A 20,456-nucleotide genomic window follows, 5' to 3' on the forward strand; every position below is an offset into this window, starting at 1 on the left:
CTACAAGAAAACTAATTTTAAAGAACGTATTTAAATTAAAGAAACGATGTCCGTTTCCAGTGACCGTAAATTTTTTTAACTTTATGTTGCTCATCTATTGGAAACGGAATTGTCTTTATTTGCTTATCATCAACCATACGTTTTATCTTCTTCGTCATTTTTGAGTTAATGAAGTGAACTTAGTAAGTTTTATACTGCCTACTATGATATTTGTTTTATACAATGATTGGCCACCCAGCAACCTATTCCAAATTCAACAGAAACTGCTACATTCAAATGTCAGCTTCTCCCGTTGGTCTGTCACTTAAATCACTTAAACCGAAGTTGTCTAGACCAGGGCTTCTTAAACTGTGGGTCGCGACCCCCAGGGGGGTCGCGAGACTACTGAAATGGGGTCGCAAAGATATGATACTTTTCAATCATTATAAATAAAATTTTAAAATTAGTATACACACTACGTACAAATAAAAATCATACAAAATACTATTGTAGTTTTATTATAACTATTTTTTGAAAAAAGTGGCAATGCAAAACTGTTATGTAGGGCCTATAAATGAAAATATGGAAGTAGCATTTAAAATAATAAATACAACGCGCTCCTCGATTTTCAACTGAACGTTCGACATTGATGTCTGGCCGCCGGCGTCAGTGTTTGCAAGATAACTTAGTGATTATAAGTACCCAGACGCCGCGTCGCCTTACAGCTTACACATACAATACGGAAGCATAATCAAGCTAGGCTAGGCGAATCGGCATATTATTTTTATAAAAGAATAATAAAAAAAATTAAATGAAAGCTTCTTTTTCGGCGTCTTTGTGATACGGTGCCTTTGTGCGCTGCACACTTTGAACACGCCATGCGTCGGGGTTGATCTGATCGTAATTTGTTGTCATTACACTGGTAAAGATTCGAGTGTAGTTATTTTTCTGTTTGTACTTCAGTTTGGACTCAGCTTTGTCTTCGTAGTGACATGTGTGTATTTACTGTGTAATTTTCAGTTGGTGTTTTTAATTATTACGTTAAAGTTCTACTACATTTTGTTTAATTATTTATTATTATTTAACTATCATGGATAAATGGCTAATTAAAATTCCAACTAATAAGTCTGCCACGCCGTCACAACCAAGTTGCAGTGCTTCAAATCCGACTTCTAGCAAAACAAAAAAAAGAAAATATGACGAATCATATTTGCAGTATGGCTTCACATGCTCTTCTCACAACAATGAAGAACAACCAGTGTGCTTAATTTGCAAAGAAGTTTTGGCTGCAGAAAGCATGAAACCGTCAAAACTGCAACGACATTTGAATACTAAACATGCAACGTTATCAAAAAAGCCAATAGAATATTTTGAGCGTCTTTTGCAAACATCAAATAAAGAAAAGAACACTTTGGAGAAGTATGTTACTTTGAATGATAAATATCTATTGGCATCGTATGAAGTTTCGTATTTGATAGCAAACACGAAAAAGCCTTTTACTATTGGAGAGCGACTTTTACTACCTGCAGCTATAAGAATGTCTGAAATTGTTCATGGAAAACAGTATGCTGCTGAAATTAGTAAAATTCCATTATCAAATGACACTGTGTCCAAAAGAATTTCAGACATTAGTCTGAATGATCAATTTCAACAGCTTCTTATGAGGCTTAAAGACAGCTCAAAGTTTGCAATACAACTGGACGAGTCGACAGACATTTCAAAAATGGCACAGTTGTTACTTTTTGTAAGATATATTTATGAGGGAAGCATTCACGAAGATATACTGTTTTGTCGTCCTCTGGAAGGTCATACTCGTGGAAAAGATATATATAAAAAAGTAAATGAGTTTTTTGAAAAAGAAGGATTAAATTGGAAAAATTGTGTTGGTGTGTGCACGGACGGTGCTGCAGCAATGACCGGACAAGATCTTGGTTTTACAGCATTTGTTAAAGCTGGAAATGATCATATTACATTTACACATTGTATGATTCACCGAGAGGCACTTGTTAAAAAAATTGCACCAGAATTAAACACTGTGTTTTTTGATGCAGTCAAAATCATTAACTTTATTAAAAGTCGAGCACTTAATAGTCGATTGTTTAAAAATTTGTGCATCGATATGGATTCGGATTATACAAGTTTATTGTTACATGCTGAAGTTAGGTGGCTATCAAAAGGTCGAAGTTTGAAACGATTATTAACTTTAAAAGATGAAGTTCTTATATTTCTAACAGAGCAAAATTCTAATTTGGCCGATTATTTTCAAGATAATTTATGGCTTCTCAAGCTATGCTATTTGGCAGATATTTTTGATAAAATCAATGATATGAATTTATCAATGCAGGGAGTCTGCGTTAATATGTTTATGTTAAAAAATAAACTTGAGGCCTTTGTTAAAAAAATTCTTATATGGAAGAACAGAGTGGAAAGTGGATCGCTCGAAATGTTTCCATTTACTGACGAGTATATAATTAGTAACAATATTTCAAAAAAAAGATACTCCTATAACAAAAATTATAGTTAATCATTTGAAGGATATGGAAGTTTACATGCATAGGTATTTTCCCAATGATATCGATACACAACAATGGATTTGCAATCCATTTTCAATTGAAATGGAAGAAATTAATTTTTTAAACTTAAAAGCACAAGAAGAATTTGCCGAATTAACAAGTGATACTACCTTGCGACTTAGATTTTCTCAAGTGCCTGTGCATGAATTTTGGATAGAAATCAAATCAGAATATCCCCTACTATCGGAAATGGCAATGAACAAATTACTGCCATTTTGTACAACATATTTATGTGAATCAGCCTTTTCCACATTAACTTACATAAAATCAAAATACCGTTCAACTTTAATAAACGTTGAAAATTTATTACGATCTGCACTAACTCAAATTGAGCCTAGATTTAATTATTTGTGTAAAAATAAACAATCACATCCGTCACATTAATATTGTTTGATGTTAATAATATGTTTTTATTAAAAAAATTGTTACAAAAGTTTATTTTTTCTATTGAATATATAGATATAGTTTTATGTTTTCTTATAAAAAAATTGTTACAAAAGTTTATTTTTTCTATTGAATAAATATATATATATAGTTTTATGTCATTCTATTTATTGTGTTTTATTACGACCGATATCCCGTCAACGTTTACAATTATATATATGTGAAATGAATGGGTACGTATTCTTTAATCCTTATTTTATTTACATTGTAAAATAGTGCGATATTACATCTACATCTACGGTTAATATATATTTCATTATATGGATGAGGGGGTCGTTTAAAATTTCCTAAGCTTGAAGGGGGTCGCTATATAAAAAAGTTTAAGAAGCCCTGGTCTAGACGATAGACCACGCAAATATTCACGCATGCTTAACTGTTAAATAAGTTTTAACTCTTAATTTCTTATAAAATAGTACATCCCATATACATGTACGTTCGATCTCATTTAAAAATCAAATATCTGTAAGTAATTTGCATTCAAATTATATTTTCCACTCCCTTTTTTATAATTTCTCTTAAATCATAAAATAGGTAACCATGTTCACAATTTTTTTTTTAAATGGCAAGACGGCATTTATAAACGAATAAAATACTTTTAATAGTAGATCCTCTAACAATTCTCTTTGGATCAAGAAAAATTATATTCCGAACTTCTAGCTGTCTCAGTAATTGAGATTTCCTGTAAAATTTTAATTTGTTTTTATGATATTCATTTGTACATTTTTATATCATCTAATCAAGATGTAAAAATTAGTTGTGGGCGTTATTAAAATTTAATGATGGTTACTTAATTTTTATTAAATTATTATTTATATCTTTTGTCTTTTATTTATTCAAAAGCGATAAAAATGTCGAGAAGTTATGCTTACTGACATAATAAGAGACTTAATGTTATATGTTTAGCAGATGTTAAGTTAGTGTTATTTTTGTTATGTAATATTTCATTGTGTTTATTTTTGTTTTTTCCTGTTTGATTATAGATGTGAATTGTAAAAAATAGTCTATAAAAGTTTTCGTTTTTACAATAAAAATTTGATTATCATTATCAAAACAATAAAATTTTTATTGTTATTGTTTTTGCTCTTAAGGTTTTCATTTATTTTGCCCCTTTTCGTAGTAGAAACTGGTCATAATTATTAATTATGTATAGAACTTAAAATATAAATCACAATTCGTTTTTGAGTTTGGTACATTTTAAATTATAATAAAACTGAAGAAGAGAAATATAAGTTCACCCCCTACGGTGCCAGAAGTAATTTCTTAATCTCATTTCCATAATTTATAAACCATTTACTAAAATTTATAATGCTATTAAAGAAGATATATATGTATAAAATTTACTTGTCTTTCACTTTTATAAATAATGCTTACTATAAAACAGAGGAGTAGAAGAAAATAACTTTCTTTAGCTAACAAAGAAATTTTAGTAAAACGTTGTGGAATTTCTTCTAAAAAAAAAATTCAGTATCAGTAAAATTGATTAATAGACATCAAGAATTCTTCCAGTATTGTTTCTATCAAGAAGTTCAATTACTTTTACGTTCGTGGTGTTTTATATATATATATATATATATATATATATATATATTATTATTACAGGTAATTCTTGTATCCCAGTAGGTACAGCTTGCATGCACTTCACCTTGAAATTTAACACAATTATTTCCGTATAATGTTACAGTTTGTTAATATTTTATCAAAGTAACGTTTAAGTTGTCAGTTTTACGAGGAAACTGTTGAAAGTCCTTTTAATTGTTAATAGTATTCGTGTTCGGCAGTTGTCTTCCTTAAATTAACATTTTTATTCTTCCACGTATCCAGGAATATAATACAAATATTTTTTCATTCGTTACAAAATTTATTGCCGTACATGCAAACATGTGCTAGTGCGTGCTTACGAGTTACCAAAATGGCCTGTAGTAATTGTTATTTTAATTATTTTAGTTATTGATTGGGTAGGTAAAATATTAACTTTTGAACAATTTTCTCCTAAATTGAATTAAGCAGGTAAAAATTATGGTTAAAATTTATATATTATCAATATTATTTGAATTAAATTACTATAATTGGAACCTTATTATTTAATTAAAATTAGATATATCCCTTATATATAATCGTACACGTGTGTACACTGATAAAATCTCCTGTACTATTTTGTTAATAGGAAGGTAGGGCAGTGGGTTGTGGAAATCAACTGTCATGCTTTTGATGTTTTATCATTGAAGCAACATCCGGACTTTGATAGCGGGGAGGATACTGCATTGGCCCTCGCACCCGTCTTCTATTTTTTTCTGTATAAATAATAAACATATCTTTTAGTGTGGATCTATAGAGGATTTCTTTATTTTTTTTAGTTTGTTTACTTTTATTTTTGTTTAACTTAAACACATTAAGGTAAAGTGAAGAATTTTTTATTTACAGGATTTTTAAAAGTAAAGTTACTGAATTATGAGATTTATTTGTAAATATATTCTGGTTTAAACCTAAAAACGTTTTAAATATTTTTAATTATCGTTAAACATTTCTCAAGTCACTTTGCTTTGGAAAACCTATATTTAGATACAATATTAGTTTAGTTACGTATATATAATAATTTAAACATCTAATGTTTTACCAAACATTTAGATAAAACTTTTGATTTGGAATTCTTGGATGTAAAAAAAACCTAAAAATTGTCAGATACGGGAAGTAATTTTTTGTTCTGCTATCCTACGGATTTACCATTGTTTTAAACGGAAAAACATTAACACATTTTCCATTAAATATAATTGCATTCCATTTAGCAGGTTTTTTCTTATCATAATAAACCAATTAAGTAATGGAAGTATTTATTTTTTAATATATGTAGTGAAATAGAAAGAAAGAAAAAATGAATTTTGTTTTTTTTATGGTGAGACGAGGACTATTTATTATTGTTATTACAGTAATAAAGAGAAAAATTTATTAAGAGAACAAAATCTTTTATTTCTAAATGAAAGAAAAGCGTGGAATATGATTCAGTTGACTTCCACATTTGATAAATACAAAACTGGTAAAAGAAAACTGTTAATAATAAGATTTTTACATTATTTTTAGAACATTTAAAGATCAGAATATAGTTCACTGGGGAAAATGTTTAAATACTTTTTATTTATAATAAAATAAACTGAACCATTTTTTAACCTAATATTTAGTACTAATCTAGATATATAATTTTAAGAATTGGAAATATTTAAAAAAATAATTTATTATGGAGTGAAATATTGGCAACTTTTAATTATTCGTCTCCGTGGCCGAAAGGTATCGTTTTGGCCTTTCATTCTGAGGTTTCGGTTTCGAATCCCGGTCAGGCATGACATTTTTCATTCGCTAAAAAATTTCTTTTTCATATTCCCATGCACAAGCTTCCAGCTTACTTAGTGAATAATATAAAAAAATTATGCTTTTATAATTGAAGGTTTTGAAAATTAGTAGGTATATCGATAAAAAAACGAAATGTTTTAAGTTTAACAGAAGAGAAGAAAAATCTGTAGTAGAATCTTATTAAAAAAAAAATTGTTAGTTAAATTGATTGTAGAAGGAAAAAATGTAGAGAAAGACGATTGCAAAATATAAAATAAGTAATGGGTGATGTAATAAAGATGTTGAATTCAAAAAATTAGAACAAAACGGAAAGAAATGAAAAGTAGTATTAAACTATTGAATCTATTATTTTTACAGTTTTTCAATAAAATATTAATTTCAGAAGAGATACTAACACTTTAACTCTGTTTGAAGATATACTAACACATTAACTGCGCGTTGTAGTCAGTTTCAACAATGGAATACGTAACCTTTAAAGTGGCTTAATTTATATAAAATATCAATTATTAATAATAAATATTTTAATTTAATTAATTTTCTATTTAAGAGTAGAACGCAGAATCACCACTTCGTATAACAAAAATTAATAGCTTATCGTCATATGTATCGTTTTCCAGTTTTATAATGCATTGTTGACAAGGGTAGAACTACATATAACTAACTGTTCGTTGCATCGTCACTATCTTCATATTACAGATAAACGTTTTGATTAATTTGATCTCGTGTCTCTCCACTTTTAATGTATTTATTAATGTAAAGAAAGTTTTTTTTAAGATATAAACTTGAAATTCTACAATTACGAAATGTTTATTTTAAACAACTTTATTCAAGTATTGAAAAAAAACTATTATTAAATTTATGTAATCTTTCTAATAATATCTCTAATTTTAGGGTGAAAAAATGTAATGAATTTTATGGTAAAAATTTTAAAAGTAAATGCCCTTAAAACTTGCTTCAAAGTTCCATTAAAACTACATAGGGATTGAATAAAGTATAAAGCATACTGAGCTTGAACACCTTAGTAACTGACCTCCGTAACGGTATGGTTACGTCTATTGCCTGTCATATAGAAGGTTGAGGGTTTAAAACCAAGTCATGCTTGTGATTTTTCACATACTATAAATTATCCATACCTTATTTTCATGCACAAATATTTTTTGCTGCTGTAACGAATTAAATCATAAAAAGATGTAATAATTACAATTCGTTACTGTAAAAGACTAACTAGAACCATTTTAACTGTAACGGTTGGAAACATACGCAATAAATTTCAAAAATATTATAAGCTTTTCTTTATTTTTATTTAATAAGAGTTTCTTTAGTTCTTATGATGCTTTGGTTCGTATTTCTAAATTTATTCACTTTAATAACGGTTGTATGTTCCCTGGATATTGATTTTCTTTATATCTTTATTTTTGGAAAAGAAAATTGTCTTTTTGAATTGGATTATATCTTTTTGAAGTTTACATAACTTTTATTAATTTTATTGCTATTATCGGTTGTAAAAAAAACTGAAAGTTGTTCATATTTTATGAATAAAATTAAATTTAAATTTTACGAATGAGGTACTGGTCACAATGCGTAAATCAGTAACGCCAGTCTTAACGTAGTTATTTGAGTTCTAATATTGTCAATCAGTTGTTACGTATTTGCATTGTGGTACCGTACTTAACCAGTTAATTATTATTGTTACTTCCAGTTATATTACCTAGTGAATTTAAAGTTTCTATTAGCTTAATTATTAGTGTAAAATATAAAAGATTTATTATTAACATTACAGAATATAATAATCGATTCTAACGACTCGGTTATCGTGGGACCAGGCTTATATTTCAAGGATTCGGTTCCTTCTTGTTAAACTTTCTCATTTTTATTATTTTAATATTTATAATGAATTTAATGTTTTCGATTATATTATTTATTATGTATTTATTATATTCGTAAATCGATATACAAAAAGGTATAATTACGTACAAAAGAAATACTGTTATGAATAATAATAATGCTGAATACATATCCTTAAGCTATGTTAATATAGTATTTGAAATGAAGCATAGGTAATGGATATCGGTTGTATTTCTATTGAGTAGGTGGTATTTATTTCTTGAACCGTTATCCGTAGTTACTTATTAGCTAATGGTACAGGAAATGTTTTCATTCATTAACGCCGTTAAATAAATGTTGCAAATAAAACATATTATCTTAGTTTCGGTTCTGAAAAAAAAACATGCGTAAAGATTATTGGTAGTCTATATTCAAACATGCACGATTTGTATAGACAGTTCATTGGTAGACCTGATCTCATGATGATTAGGATTGGATTTCTTTTTAAGTGATAGATCGAAAAGCTTGTTTTCTGGTATGTTCAGTATTGGATTGGTTTAGACACTAATAACTAGTTTCAAAGGTGTAGTATGTTGTGAAAAATCTTAAAGCACGACTATGGATAGATAATAAATGCATAGCAACTGTATAATATAATGGTTGTACTGTATTATTAAACTGGGGACCCAGATTCACGTCGCTAATTGTCGGTTTTAAACCTGCTCATTTTAGTTAAAGTTATAAATGCCAAACGCCAGTTCATTTCAGTTCAGTTCAATTCAGTTCGTTCTTTCTTTGCTTGATTCCAGTTTGCTTTCATTCTTTCTTGCTTGTCTGCTTGTTCATTCTCCTTGGGTTTTTTTTTTGTTTTGCTTTTATTATAATCACGGTACATTAAAGTAGCAAGCTTAAAGTGATAGAAAATTTCCAGTAACTTTATTTTATCAGAAAAAAGTACTTCCCTTATTACATTCAATTATACTGCTGGCCGTATAAAAGTTGCTTACGCGCGCGTGCGTATTTTCTTATCTATGAAATGGGTTTTAAAATTAATTCTATTACTTTTTTAACTAATATATTTTCTTTTAAAAGTAATTTTATTTTAAATTATAGAAAAAAATGTATATAATTTTTTTTTGAAACCAACCTTTTTACATAGAAACAAGAATAACAATGCTAAAGAGCACTTAAGCAGGTATTTAAAATATGGGTATGGAGAAAATTGAAGAAAATTAATTGGACAAAGAAGGGGAAGAGTAAGAAATAATGATGAAAATGAACATGTGTAGAAACTTAATTGGGAATATCAAAATAAAAATATTAACCAACTGGGATATTAAACAAAAAAAGTATTATTAAAACAGACAGATAACTGTGGAAGAAGAATCAGTAACAAATGCAAAAAAGATAAGCCGGAAAAAATTACAGTTACAAATGATCTAAAAAGGAAATGGATAAGGAAATCCAAAAAAATTGTAAGAAATCCAAAATTCATCTGACAATAGAACAGAATGGGAACGAAAGGGCAAATAACCATATAATGATGTTACTGAATCCAGTAAATGGCTCTAGAAATTATAATAAAATATTCTTTAATTTGTTGATGTTTAACTTTATTTAGCGTGATTCTTAAAAACATTTCGTTTATAAACTGAATATATTTACCGTTAATGAAATTAAATTTTGTTTATTATATATATATATATATATATATATATATATATATATATATATATATTGGAATTTTATCATTAATATAAAGATCATATTTACATTTATTAGGTTTCACTGATTCTGCTGAAAAGTTTTTATTGTCTGTTCGTTTACGATAATATACGTTTCAGAGAATTCGTATAATTTTTGTCAGAAAGTTTAATGGAAAGCTTTCAAATGTACCTATGGACACGAAACCACGGGTTTTTACGAAAGTTAAACAAAGGAGAATGAGTGAGAAGGCTTTGAAGAGAATTAGAAAGAAGAGGAATGCAAGAATAAAAAATTTTGGTAATTAATTTGGAATTCTCTTCTGCGAAAATTAAAAAGGAAAAACTTAAAGAGAAATCAGGCAGAGAAAAAAGTTTTTGAATGAAACATTCCAGAAAAATGAAATAAGGAAAAATGAAGATAGATGCTGAAGGTTAATAAAAAAGAAAAGTTCACAAGATATACTCACAGAAGAAGAAAAAGAACTAGTTTTAATTCTTTGTCATTTTATACATTACAATTTTTAGTTTCATAGTGTTCCGGTAAAGAACCATTTCATGAAGATGGTTGAGAAATATTTAATAATAATTTTTAAGAAATTATATAACTGAAATTTATGCTTAGCGATCAAATTCAATTATTAAAGAACTTGTCATTGTAAACATAGATACATACATACAAGTTCATAAAGGAAGTAATAAGCTTCTATACAGTTTAAGTTTAGTTGCGTATTCCGCTCCGCGGGACGGGAAAAAGCTTCTACACAAGGAAGGATTAATTCACATGAGTTGTCAACAACAAAAAAAAAAGAATCTTTTTTCGCGGAAAAACTACGGTAGTAATTAAAATTAATCTTTAAAAAAATTATGCAAAATTATTTAAATTCATTAACCGTTAGAAAAATTAAAACAGGGGAAATATTTTTCCCTCTCTTTTTATTGTATTTTATAAGTTGGAGAACAGTTTTAATAATATACCGAATTTGTTTGTTATTAATGTAGATGTTTTAAATTATTGTTTATAAAACAGAAGTAAATTAAAAATTAACTTTGAGAAATATCTTAATGCAAATTAATAATTAAACAGATTATTTAGTGGTATAAAAATTATGAATTAGTCTAATTAATCATTATGTCATTGAGTTTAATTTTCTTTTGTGCTAGTAATATTTTATGAATGGTGTAATGAACCTCCCATTCATCAGCTGCGTTAGCTGTTGTCAGGACGTAGATAATATAAGTGGGCCCCGTTATCATTATTCAACTTCCTTCAATAATTTTTGCTAAAAATAGTTTTTTATATAAACTATTTTTATTATTATTATTTTGTTTTTTTTTATTAACCTTGAATTTTTTTTACGGTGTTGTAATAATTATATTTGAATGAATGATTTAATTCATTCATTCCCCCATTCATTCTTTCTTTAATTCAGAATAAAAACGAAGTAAATTATGTTAATAAAAATAGAAAGAAAAACTTAAAACTTATTTAAGAGATCCTAAACTAAAATCTTTCTTTTATGTCTCCGTCTTTGCATACTACTTACATAAATAAAGATTATAATTTAGAGATTGTTGCCTTCATCACATTTTTCTGCCCTACCTATATATTATGCTCACACATACACACATAAATATATATACATTCACCTACTCTATACATGTATATACATAAAATATATATTACCCTGCTCAGTACTTCCTTTCTTGGATGTGCTTCTTTTCTTTTTTTGCTGTTGATATAGTATTGTTCTCCCGTAAAATTCTAGTTATAAAAACTTATAAAAGTTGAAATGCGATGTGTATTTTATGGATTAACTTTTTAATAATCTATTCAAAAATTACATATACTGAGATTTGATTAAAGTAATACAATGTATGAAAGTAATTTTTCAGTTTAAATTGTTTTTAAGTATTAGATGATAATTAATGTCTATATAAAAGTAAATTTGCGTAAAGGAAAGTTCATAATTTTTTATTTTTACTGGAATACACTAGATAGAAGTTAGAATATTTATTTAAATGCTATAATTTTATGAAAATCTTTCCTAACTCCAAAATGTTTACATTGATTTTTAATAAATATGTATTAAGATAAAATTTCTTATATATAAAATCCTTTATTTCAGTTATGTGGATGGTGTATGAAGATTTAAAAATAATAAATTTACAGTGGTTATACGTAGTAGTTTTTTCTAAACCAATGTAAAAAAATCTGATGTGGACACCTCATGACTTCACTGAATGCCTATTAAATTACATAAACACTTTTTTTTTCAGATTAAAAGTACATAAAATTTTATTTCATTAATAACCTCTGATATTTTTTTTCATTTTATTATTTTTTTTATTGTTATTGAATTATTATTAATTGTAATTTTTTTACAATCGGAGGTTATTGATTATTAATAAATTAAAAACGATTAGCCGTAGAATGTTGAAATTTTGTATTTAGGACTTTTGTAACATATAGTTGTGCACCTCCCCTTTTGATTGCAATCGACTAGGCCAAAAATGACCCAAAATCCAAACATTTGGATTTTGGACTTTTTCTTAACTGCAGTAATAAGCCCTCGTTGAAAGCCATTCAATGATATATTATAAAGTGGTACTTATTTTCAATGATTTCAAAGTTATAGCCAAATAAAATTAATGAAGTATTTGTATCTAAAAAGGGAAGGCACATCGGTTCGAATGGGATTTCAAATATATATATATATTTTTTTTTTGTAATTTAAATATATTGATTTTTTAATAATTAATTATTAACCTATGATTGTAAAAAAAAATTAACAATAAATAATTCAATTATCATCATTCATTCACTAAAGGCTACGCCTTGTCGAATTAGCCACGTCACTCTCATCTCCGCCTCTCTTCAAGTCATTATATGAACCAAGGCCCATTATTTCTTTAACATTATTGGTGATGGTTGCTCTGGGTCTATCTCTAGGTTTTTTATCCAAAACCTTGCCCTCAAATATATTCGTTAAGAATATATTGGTCATATCGTATTATACATCCTATCAATTTCGCTCTACTTCGTATAATATTTAGCAAGGACCTCCTCTCGCTCACTTCTGCTAACACTTTATTTCTTTTCCTATCCACCCAGCTTGTTCTTGTTATTCTCCTCCAAATCCACAGTTTCATTGCTTCCAGTCTTCTTCTCTCTGCTTTCTCAAGCGTCCATGTTTCACACCCATAAGTTAGAACTTTCCAGACATAAGTTTTAGCGAACTGTTTACCTATTTGCATACTCATATGATTATCAGGTCAGTATATTCTTTTTATCCTGGAAAGCTCGTTTTGCCAGCGCTATTCTTCTTTTTACTTCTGTGGCACATTTATTATCGCTAGGGATGGTGCTTCCCAAATAACAAAAACTGTCAACCTTCTCTACAACAGTACCGCCTAATTTAATATCAACCTTTGTACCTTCCTTTGTTTTTCCTACAATCATAATCTTTGTCTTCTCCTTATTAACTTTCAGTTTAAGTTTTGTTTGTACTTTAGATAGTGTTTCTAACCTTATCTCCATTCCTCTTGCTGATTCCGCCAGTAACACAATATCATCTGCAAAGCGGACACAATGTATTGATTTTCCATTAATTCTGATTCCTTTTGTTTTTTCCTTCATTTCTACAATAGCTTTTTCAATAAACAAATAAAATAAAAACGGTGACAGTGGGCACCCTTGCTTAACCCCCATTCTTATTTTGGCTTCTTTCTTTAAGCTGTTGATCTCAATCTCTGTTTTCTTCATTTTCTACAGATTCAGAATTAATCTTCTACCCGTCCAGTCGAGCTTTATTTCCCTCATTGTTTGAAATAGCAATTCCCAAGATACCTTGTCAAAGGCTTTTTCTAAGTCTACAAAAGTCAAAAAGGTCTTCCTATTAACCCTAATTCTTCTCTCTAATGACACTCTCAGCGCTAGTATCGCCTCTCTAGTTCCCTTCTCAGAATTTCTCAAACTGATCTTCTCCCAAATTTTCATCAATTTTCCCTTTTATTCGGCTTTTAACAATGTTTAGCATTATCTTTGAATTGTGGGATAACAAAGAGATTGTTCTGTAATTGGTGCAATCCATTGCATTTCCCTTTTTAAAAATTATTACAGTTTTGCTATTTATAAAATCTAGTGGCGGTATCGTTTTCTCTTCAAAGCAACGTTTGTTAAGCGTATACGAACACTCCTTTGTTGACTCTCCTAATTATTTTAATATTTCTACCGAGATGTTATCTGTGCTTATCGCTTTGCCATTACTCAGGTTATTAAAGACGTTGACAAATTCTTCCTTAGATACAGGTGGTCCCATCATGTCTTTATCCACCCTATTTTCATCTTCCAGATATTCCCTACTATTAACAATACTTTTTCCTTTATATAGCTCCTCAATATATTCTTTCCATCTGTCACCTACATCATCTAAATCAAAGAGAAGATCCCCATTTTTATTTCTTACCGTATTTGTTTTCGTTCATTTTATCATCATTGATTTAATACTGGAGTAAGCCCTGTCAGTTTTTCTTCTTTCTAGGTCTTTCTGAATCTCCTCGTTTCTATCTTACTTTCAGCTTTTTTTTTTTTCAGTCTGCATTTTTGAGTAATAATGTTGTTTATCCTTTTGTACTTCTCCAGGTCTTTTCCTCTTAACTTGTTTCACTCTTTAATGACGTCCAGTATTTCTTTGGTCATTCATGGTTTCCTTGGTTCTAACCAGTTCAGCCATATTATTTCCTTAGCCGTTACTGTTATAGTTTTTTTATTCCTTCCCATCCTTCTTCTCTGCTGATCAACTCATCTGTTATTATTTTCAGCTCCTTAACTATTTCCTCTTTCTTGAGTTTTCCTACACACCATTTATGCTGGCTTGCTCTTTTTTATTTCCAAAATCTAATATCACACTTTGCTATCACAAGGACGTGTTCAGTATCTATGTCATATCTAGGGTACGAATGACTAGACTTTATTTGGTTTTTATACTTATCCTTAACCAGAATATAGTCTATCTGGTATCTCCTGCCATCTTTTGGCACTGTCCAAGTATACCTTCTTCTTTTGGGTATTTCTAAGCAAGTGTTAGTGTGTAAGTAACATTCAATCCATACTGTTCACAGAAATCTAGCAGTCTTTCACCTCTGGCATTCATCTTTCCTAATCCAAATTCGCCCATCCATTTTCGTTTAGTGGTTTTACAGACTGATGCGTTGAAATCACCGAATATAATTAGATTATCCTTGTCTTTAACAAACTTCATTAAATCATCTATCTGTTCATATATTTTCTCTACATCTTCGTCCTTACTATTAGTTGTAGGTAAGTAGACTACGATAATACTCAAAAATACAGGTTGGGCTTTAATTGTAACCATGATTACTCTGTCACTACGGTGGTATGTGTTCAAAACGTTGTTCTTCCATTTCCCTCTTAAAACTGCTGCAACTCCATTTCTTCCTGATCTGGCACCGCCACTGTGAATAATTCTGAAATCTTCAGATCGAAAATCTCCGTTTCCTGCCTATCTAGTTTCGCAGATGCCTAAGATGTCAATTTCTGATTTCCTCATCACCATCTTAACTTCCGAGCTTGTAAAAGTGTTCTTATATTCCATGTTCTTATTCTAAGTTCTTTCCGACGTCTATTCTTTACAGCTTTATCCAAGACATTCCCCCCTCCGCGGAGATCCGAATGGGGGAATTGAAGCTCTGGAAAATTTTGAATTGGACGCAGCCATGTTACTAATTGGGAATCCTATACAGAATAATTAATGCAGTGGCTTCCCGTTGCCTTCTGCATCCCCCTGCCGTTGACCATGTTATTGGCCCCTCCGACTTTAGGGACAATTTCTCATCCTTGGGACAAGGGATTGCTCCATCCTTACCCGCTCATCCCCCCTTGTCAGGCCGTTGGCACTTGGTAAGAGGGGACTCCTTATACCGGAGTCGTTCGGTCTTTATAGTATAAACAGGGTACACCGAGCGTCTGCTTCTCGTGAAGGTGAGGTTAACTTTACAGTGAGAAAGGGTTTAAGAGACGCATCATCACCCCTTACTTACCCCAATAATTCAATAACAATAAAAAAAATATATGAAAAAAAAATCATAAGTTATTAGTGAAATAAAAATTATGTACTTTTCATTTTAATTCAAACATTTTCACAATCAGAGGTTAATAATGACTAATGAATCACTATATTTAAATTAAAAAAGAAAAAAAATTAAATATGTCTATATGAAGTCGGATTCAAACCGATGCGTGTATGGTTACGGATCCGACACGTTCTCACTTACACCACACATCTCAATGAGCGACGTGAAACAAAATTAATATATAAACTAATATAAAACGCTGATACGGACACCTCAAAAAAATGTGATGCAATGTTCTGTCCACCACAATAAAATTGTGTAACTATCCACTTTATTAAAGATTTGGAGGATCGTATCTCACTTTCAAAAGAAAGAAGTTTAAATGAATTGCAGCAGAAAATTGTGTTATGTAATTAATTTAGACGTACAAAGAAGTCATGTGGTGTCCAAATCAGATTTTTTTAAATAACTTAAAAGATAATAGGTTAAATATGTTTTTACATTCAGTAATAAAGAACTTTTTTCTAATATACTACGTTATTATTCGTATATACTCGTATATTATATAGCGTTTTGTACAGGCAATGAATTTTGTTTGCCATGTTAGGATACAACAATCATAATATTCAGTACTCAAGAAAGTACATCATAGGACCCATGTTTACAATAATGAACTGTGGCTGCATTAATCATGTAAGAACGACAGGGCAGCCTCCTTACTAGCTTAGCTTAGCTGTAGTATATAGCTAATGGCCGACTCTTACCTCTTTTTCTATTCAACGAGTCTAAATAATTGCATTTCAACGGCCACGCTTCAATTCTATTATAATGCCCATCCTGGCAACCAGCATTCCATTCATTGTCTTTACTACCTGTGGTGCTGTAGTATAATGTGTTGTCGTTAGACCTTTGTTTGTAGTCTTTTTAAATTTATACGTATAAAATTCTTTGTGGGTACAAAATTTTAAAGGTGGTGTTTATTTTTAATAAATATTGGTTAAAAAAGATCTTATTTCTGTTTTAAGTAAGTTATAATTATCTTATATTTACAGTGTAAAAAAAAAAAGTTTTACAAGAAAAAATTTATTTTTTCTTTTAAATCACTCTGTTAATTTTGGTTTCAAATCTGAATGCCTGTAACGTATAAAAACTTCTTTTTTTATAATTTGGAAATGATTTTATGTATAAACTATTTGGTTATTTTATTGTAATAAATCGATTGAAAATATTTCCTTATTATAAATTTTTCCTTATTTTTTTCCTTATATTTTTAATTTTTGGTTAATTTGTTATTTTAAATCATCATTTAAACTTCATTACTAATTTTATGATGATCAAACAATAGGACGGTTTTTAACGTAATCACGCGTTTACTTCCTAATACATGAAATAGAATTGAGAATCCCCTCTCATTTTTTACAAATGTTTAAAAAAGGATAACGAGAAAACCCCATCAATGCTATAAATTAGGTTTATTGTGTGTAATAAGATTAAGTTTTTTAAAAAAACCGAGATGTTATAAAAACAGATTATTTGCCAAATCTGTTAATGAACAGTGTATATTATGTATTCAGTGAATGGTTAATACTTATTGATGTACTAACTATATCAAATATAATTCTTCTGTAAAAATAATACAATATTTTCCTCATTTTGAAAACGATTATACTGTATATACAATTGAATTAACAATATACGCCTAATTAATTGCTAAATTTATTACCGATTAATTTATTAAATTAACGTCCATCACAATGATATCTAAAACTATTTTGAAATTAGCTTTAAAATTATTTTTATTCCGGTAATAAAAATTACTTTATTCAGCAATATGATGGAAACTTTGACGGGGATCATCTCTAGCTCAAAACATAATTCCTCATATAAGGTGACGTAAATAAAATTTTTCATACGGGATTAATTCTGTTTCATATAAATATAACTTTTTAAGGTAATCCCTTATGATACCATTCTTTTATCTGTGTGGTTTTTTTAACTGGAATATTTGTATCCGAATCTTTCATGCTAAAATTTTGAACCTGGAATTAAAATAATAATACTGTTTTAAAATAATACTGTTGTCCCACACTTAAAAAATTGCTGATTTTTTCTAGTTAGGGGAAAACTGAAGAACTGATTTTATTGTGATTTAAAAAAACTGTTCAATTGCATAAATCACTTTAGTCTAGAAAAATACATATATTCAGTTTCTTTGATAACAGAACTAAACATTTGTCTTTCCCTGTTTCTTACACCATCTTCCCTAAACTTAAATTTATCCATTTTCTTCTTGTTATCAACAGTTGTCTTAGACTGGATATTCTAATTTTTTATAAAGGTTTACAATTTATTATTGATTTGATCAGTTTTTGCATAATGAGAAATTTTTCATAATTTTTTTTTTTTTTGCTCAATAACAATTATAATTATAATCGGCTCTCCTGCGGAGCCATAAGTATGTTTCCTGACAAAAGCACGTGATAAGGGGTTCTTAAGTAACCCCCAAAATAATTAATACATATTAATAGTTAACTTAAAGTCCAATATGAAATTTCAAGCTTATTCATAAATCACAAAGCATTAATTTCAGCACCATATAATCCACAAGAACAAACATTAATGACAAAGAATATAAAGAAAAAACAAGAATAGAAAGAAAGAGAAGTAACAAAGAAACTAGATACGACACCACTAAACTTGAGAGTGTTAGATTCCAAACTGTTACAAAGATCCTAGGTCGAGTATATGGACACGTCTCAACCATCGGACGCCCCTGCTGTTATCGAATAGATTAATTGCAAAGTGGTTTACATGATTCTCAAGCCTCTGCAGGTGTTTGATACTGTGCTGCCGTGCAATCTCACGAACCGCCGGGAGCTCCAGATAATCGTGCATCTCATCATTCCGCATGAGCCATGGCGCTTCGGCAGTTACCCTCGCTACTTTGTTCTGGAATCGTATATTTACCACATTACTAGTACTAGATGTTCCCCACATTTCTACACCGTACGTCCAGATTGGGCGCAGGATATCCTTATAAATTAAGATCTTGTTGGATAACGTGAGGTCTGAATTCCTCCGTAGCAGCCGATGAAGTTCCCTGCACCTTGCGATCATCCTCACGTGACACTTCCGACGATGCAATCATCCAGGGCCGGAGTGTCCGCAGGGAATATGGAATACGACACAGGGCCCAGCACAAAGCCCTGAGAGACATCCGACACAGTCTCAAAGAATCTTGAAAACTGGTCATTACATTTCATCTGAGCGAAACGCCCCTCAAGATTGTTCCGCAAGACTAGGAAGTAGAGTTGAGGAAGTTGTAGCTTTAGCTTGTAAAGGAGCTAGGTATCCATACCTTATCAAAGGCCTATTGGATGTCTAAGAAAACCGTCGAGCAGAATCTCCTTTCCTCCAGACACCCACTGATGACTCTATGGGATTGTTCGATTGTGGAATGGCCACACCTGAACCCAAACTGGTGATCCGGAATTATCCCCTTACTCTCCAACACTGGCCGAAGCTTGTGCAGTAGTAGCTTCTCAAACAATTTAGATAAGACCGGTAATAGGCTAATCGGTCTATAAGAAGAAATTCCTGTGTTGGTTTCCCTGGTTTCAAGATCATCACCACCTGCGACCTTCCATTCCGCTGGGAAGTAAGACGTCCGTAGAACAGCGATTCCTAATGTATTCCTTCTTTTCATAATTTTAATAGGTTAATGATAATGTTATTTATTTCGATAGTAAGAAAAATAAAAGTGTTTTCACGGAACTATTGAAAACAATAAAGAAGAAAAAATCGACGCAAGTTTATTTTCTTGTCATTAAAATAGAAACTAGGAAAGTAGAACTGTTCAGTTTTACGTATAATTCAATATAGTTATGGAATTAGATATTTGTTGCTGAAAAATCTTCATGATCATTATCCATTTTCATAGGAATGACTAAGAGAGATTATTTACCACTGCTAAATCTTTTTTCTTCTCTTTTTTATCATTTAAATAGAATATGACTTCAATTTTTTTTCTTTAAATAAACAAAGAAAATATTTATTTTCTAAAATAAAAATGCAGCTGTATATTAATACTTACTTTTCTTTAATATTAATACCTTACCTTTGTATTTAATATTAGTCGAATTATATAAGGATTTTACTTTTCTTAAATGAGTGATCTATTTTTTAATAATTCTAATAAAATAATATAGTCTTTCTAGTATTTAATTATTCTTTTTTATTCATTAGTTTATCCTTATAATGTTTTTCTTCTTTATTTCAGAGATCGTTCACGCTAATACTTCAAGCTTTAGATCTAGTAAACTACACCACACCAGGTAAATATTTTATTATTAGATACAGTCATTTAAATTTTTTTATAATTTTGGTCATGTATAATCTTGTATAGGCGGGGTCTTCCTTAACCCAAAATTTATTTAAAAAATGAAGAATTTCTGTATTAAAATTAATCATCCATTAAAGAAGATTAATTTACTTA

General features: G+C 29.5%; 1 protein-coding gene across 1 annotated transcript in view; it reads left to right on the forward strand.

Moving 5' to 3' along the window:
- Ser (protein serrate) overlaps positions 1–20,456 on the forward strand; it is a 404,147-nt gene that overhangs the window by 230,117 nt on the left and 153,574 nt on the right. Inside the window, exon 3 of the mRNA XM_075366833.1 lies at positions 20,241–20,295. Within this exon, the coding sequence (XP_075222948.1) occupies positions 20,241–20,295 (55 nt within the window). The remainder of the gene's footprint in view (positions 1–20,240; positions 20,296–20,456) is intronic.

This window comes from Lycorma delicatula, chromosome 5, assembly GCF_047948215.1.
Source record: "Lycorma delicatula isolate Av1 chromosome 5, ASM4794821v1, whole genome shotgun sequence".
NCBI classification, from domain to species: domain Eukaryota; kingdom Metazoa; phylum Arthropoda; class Insecta; order Hemiptera; family Fulgoridae; genus Lycorma; species Lycorma delicatula.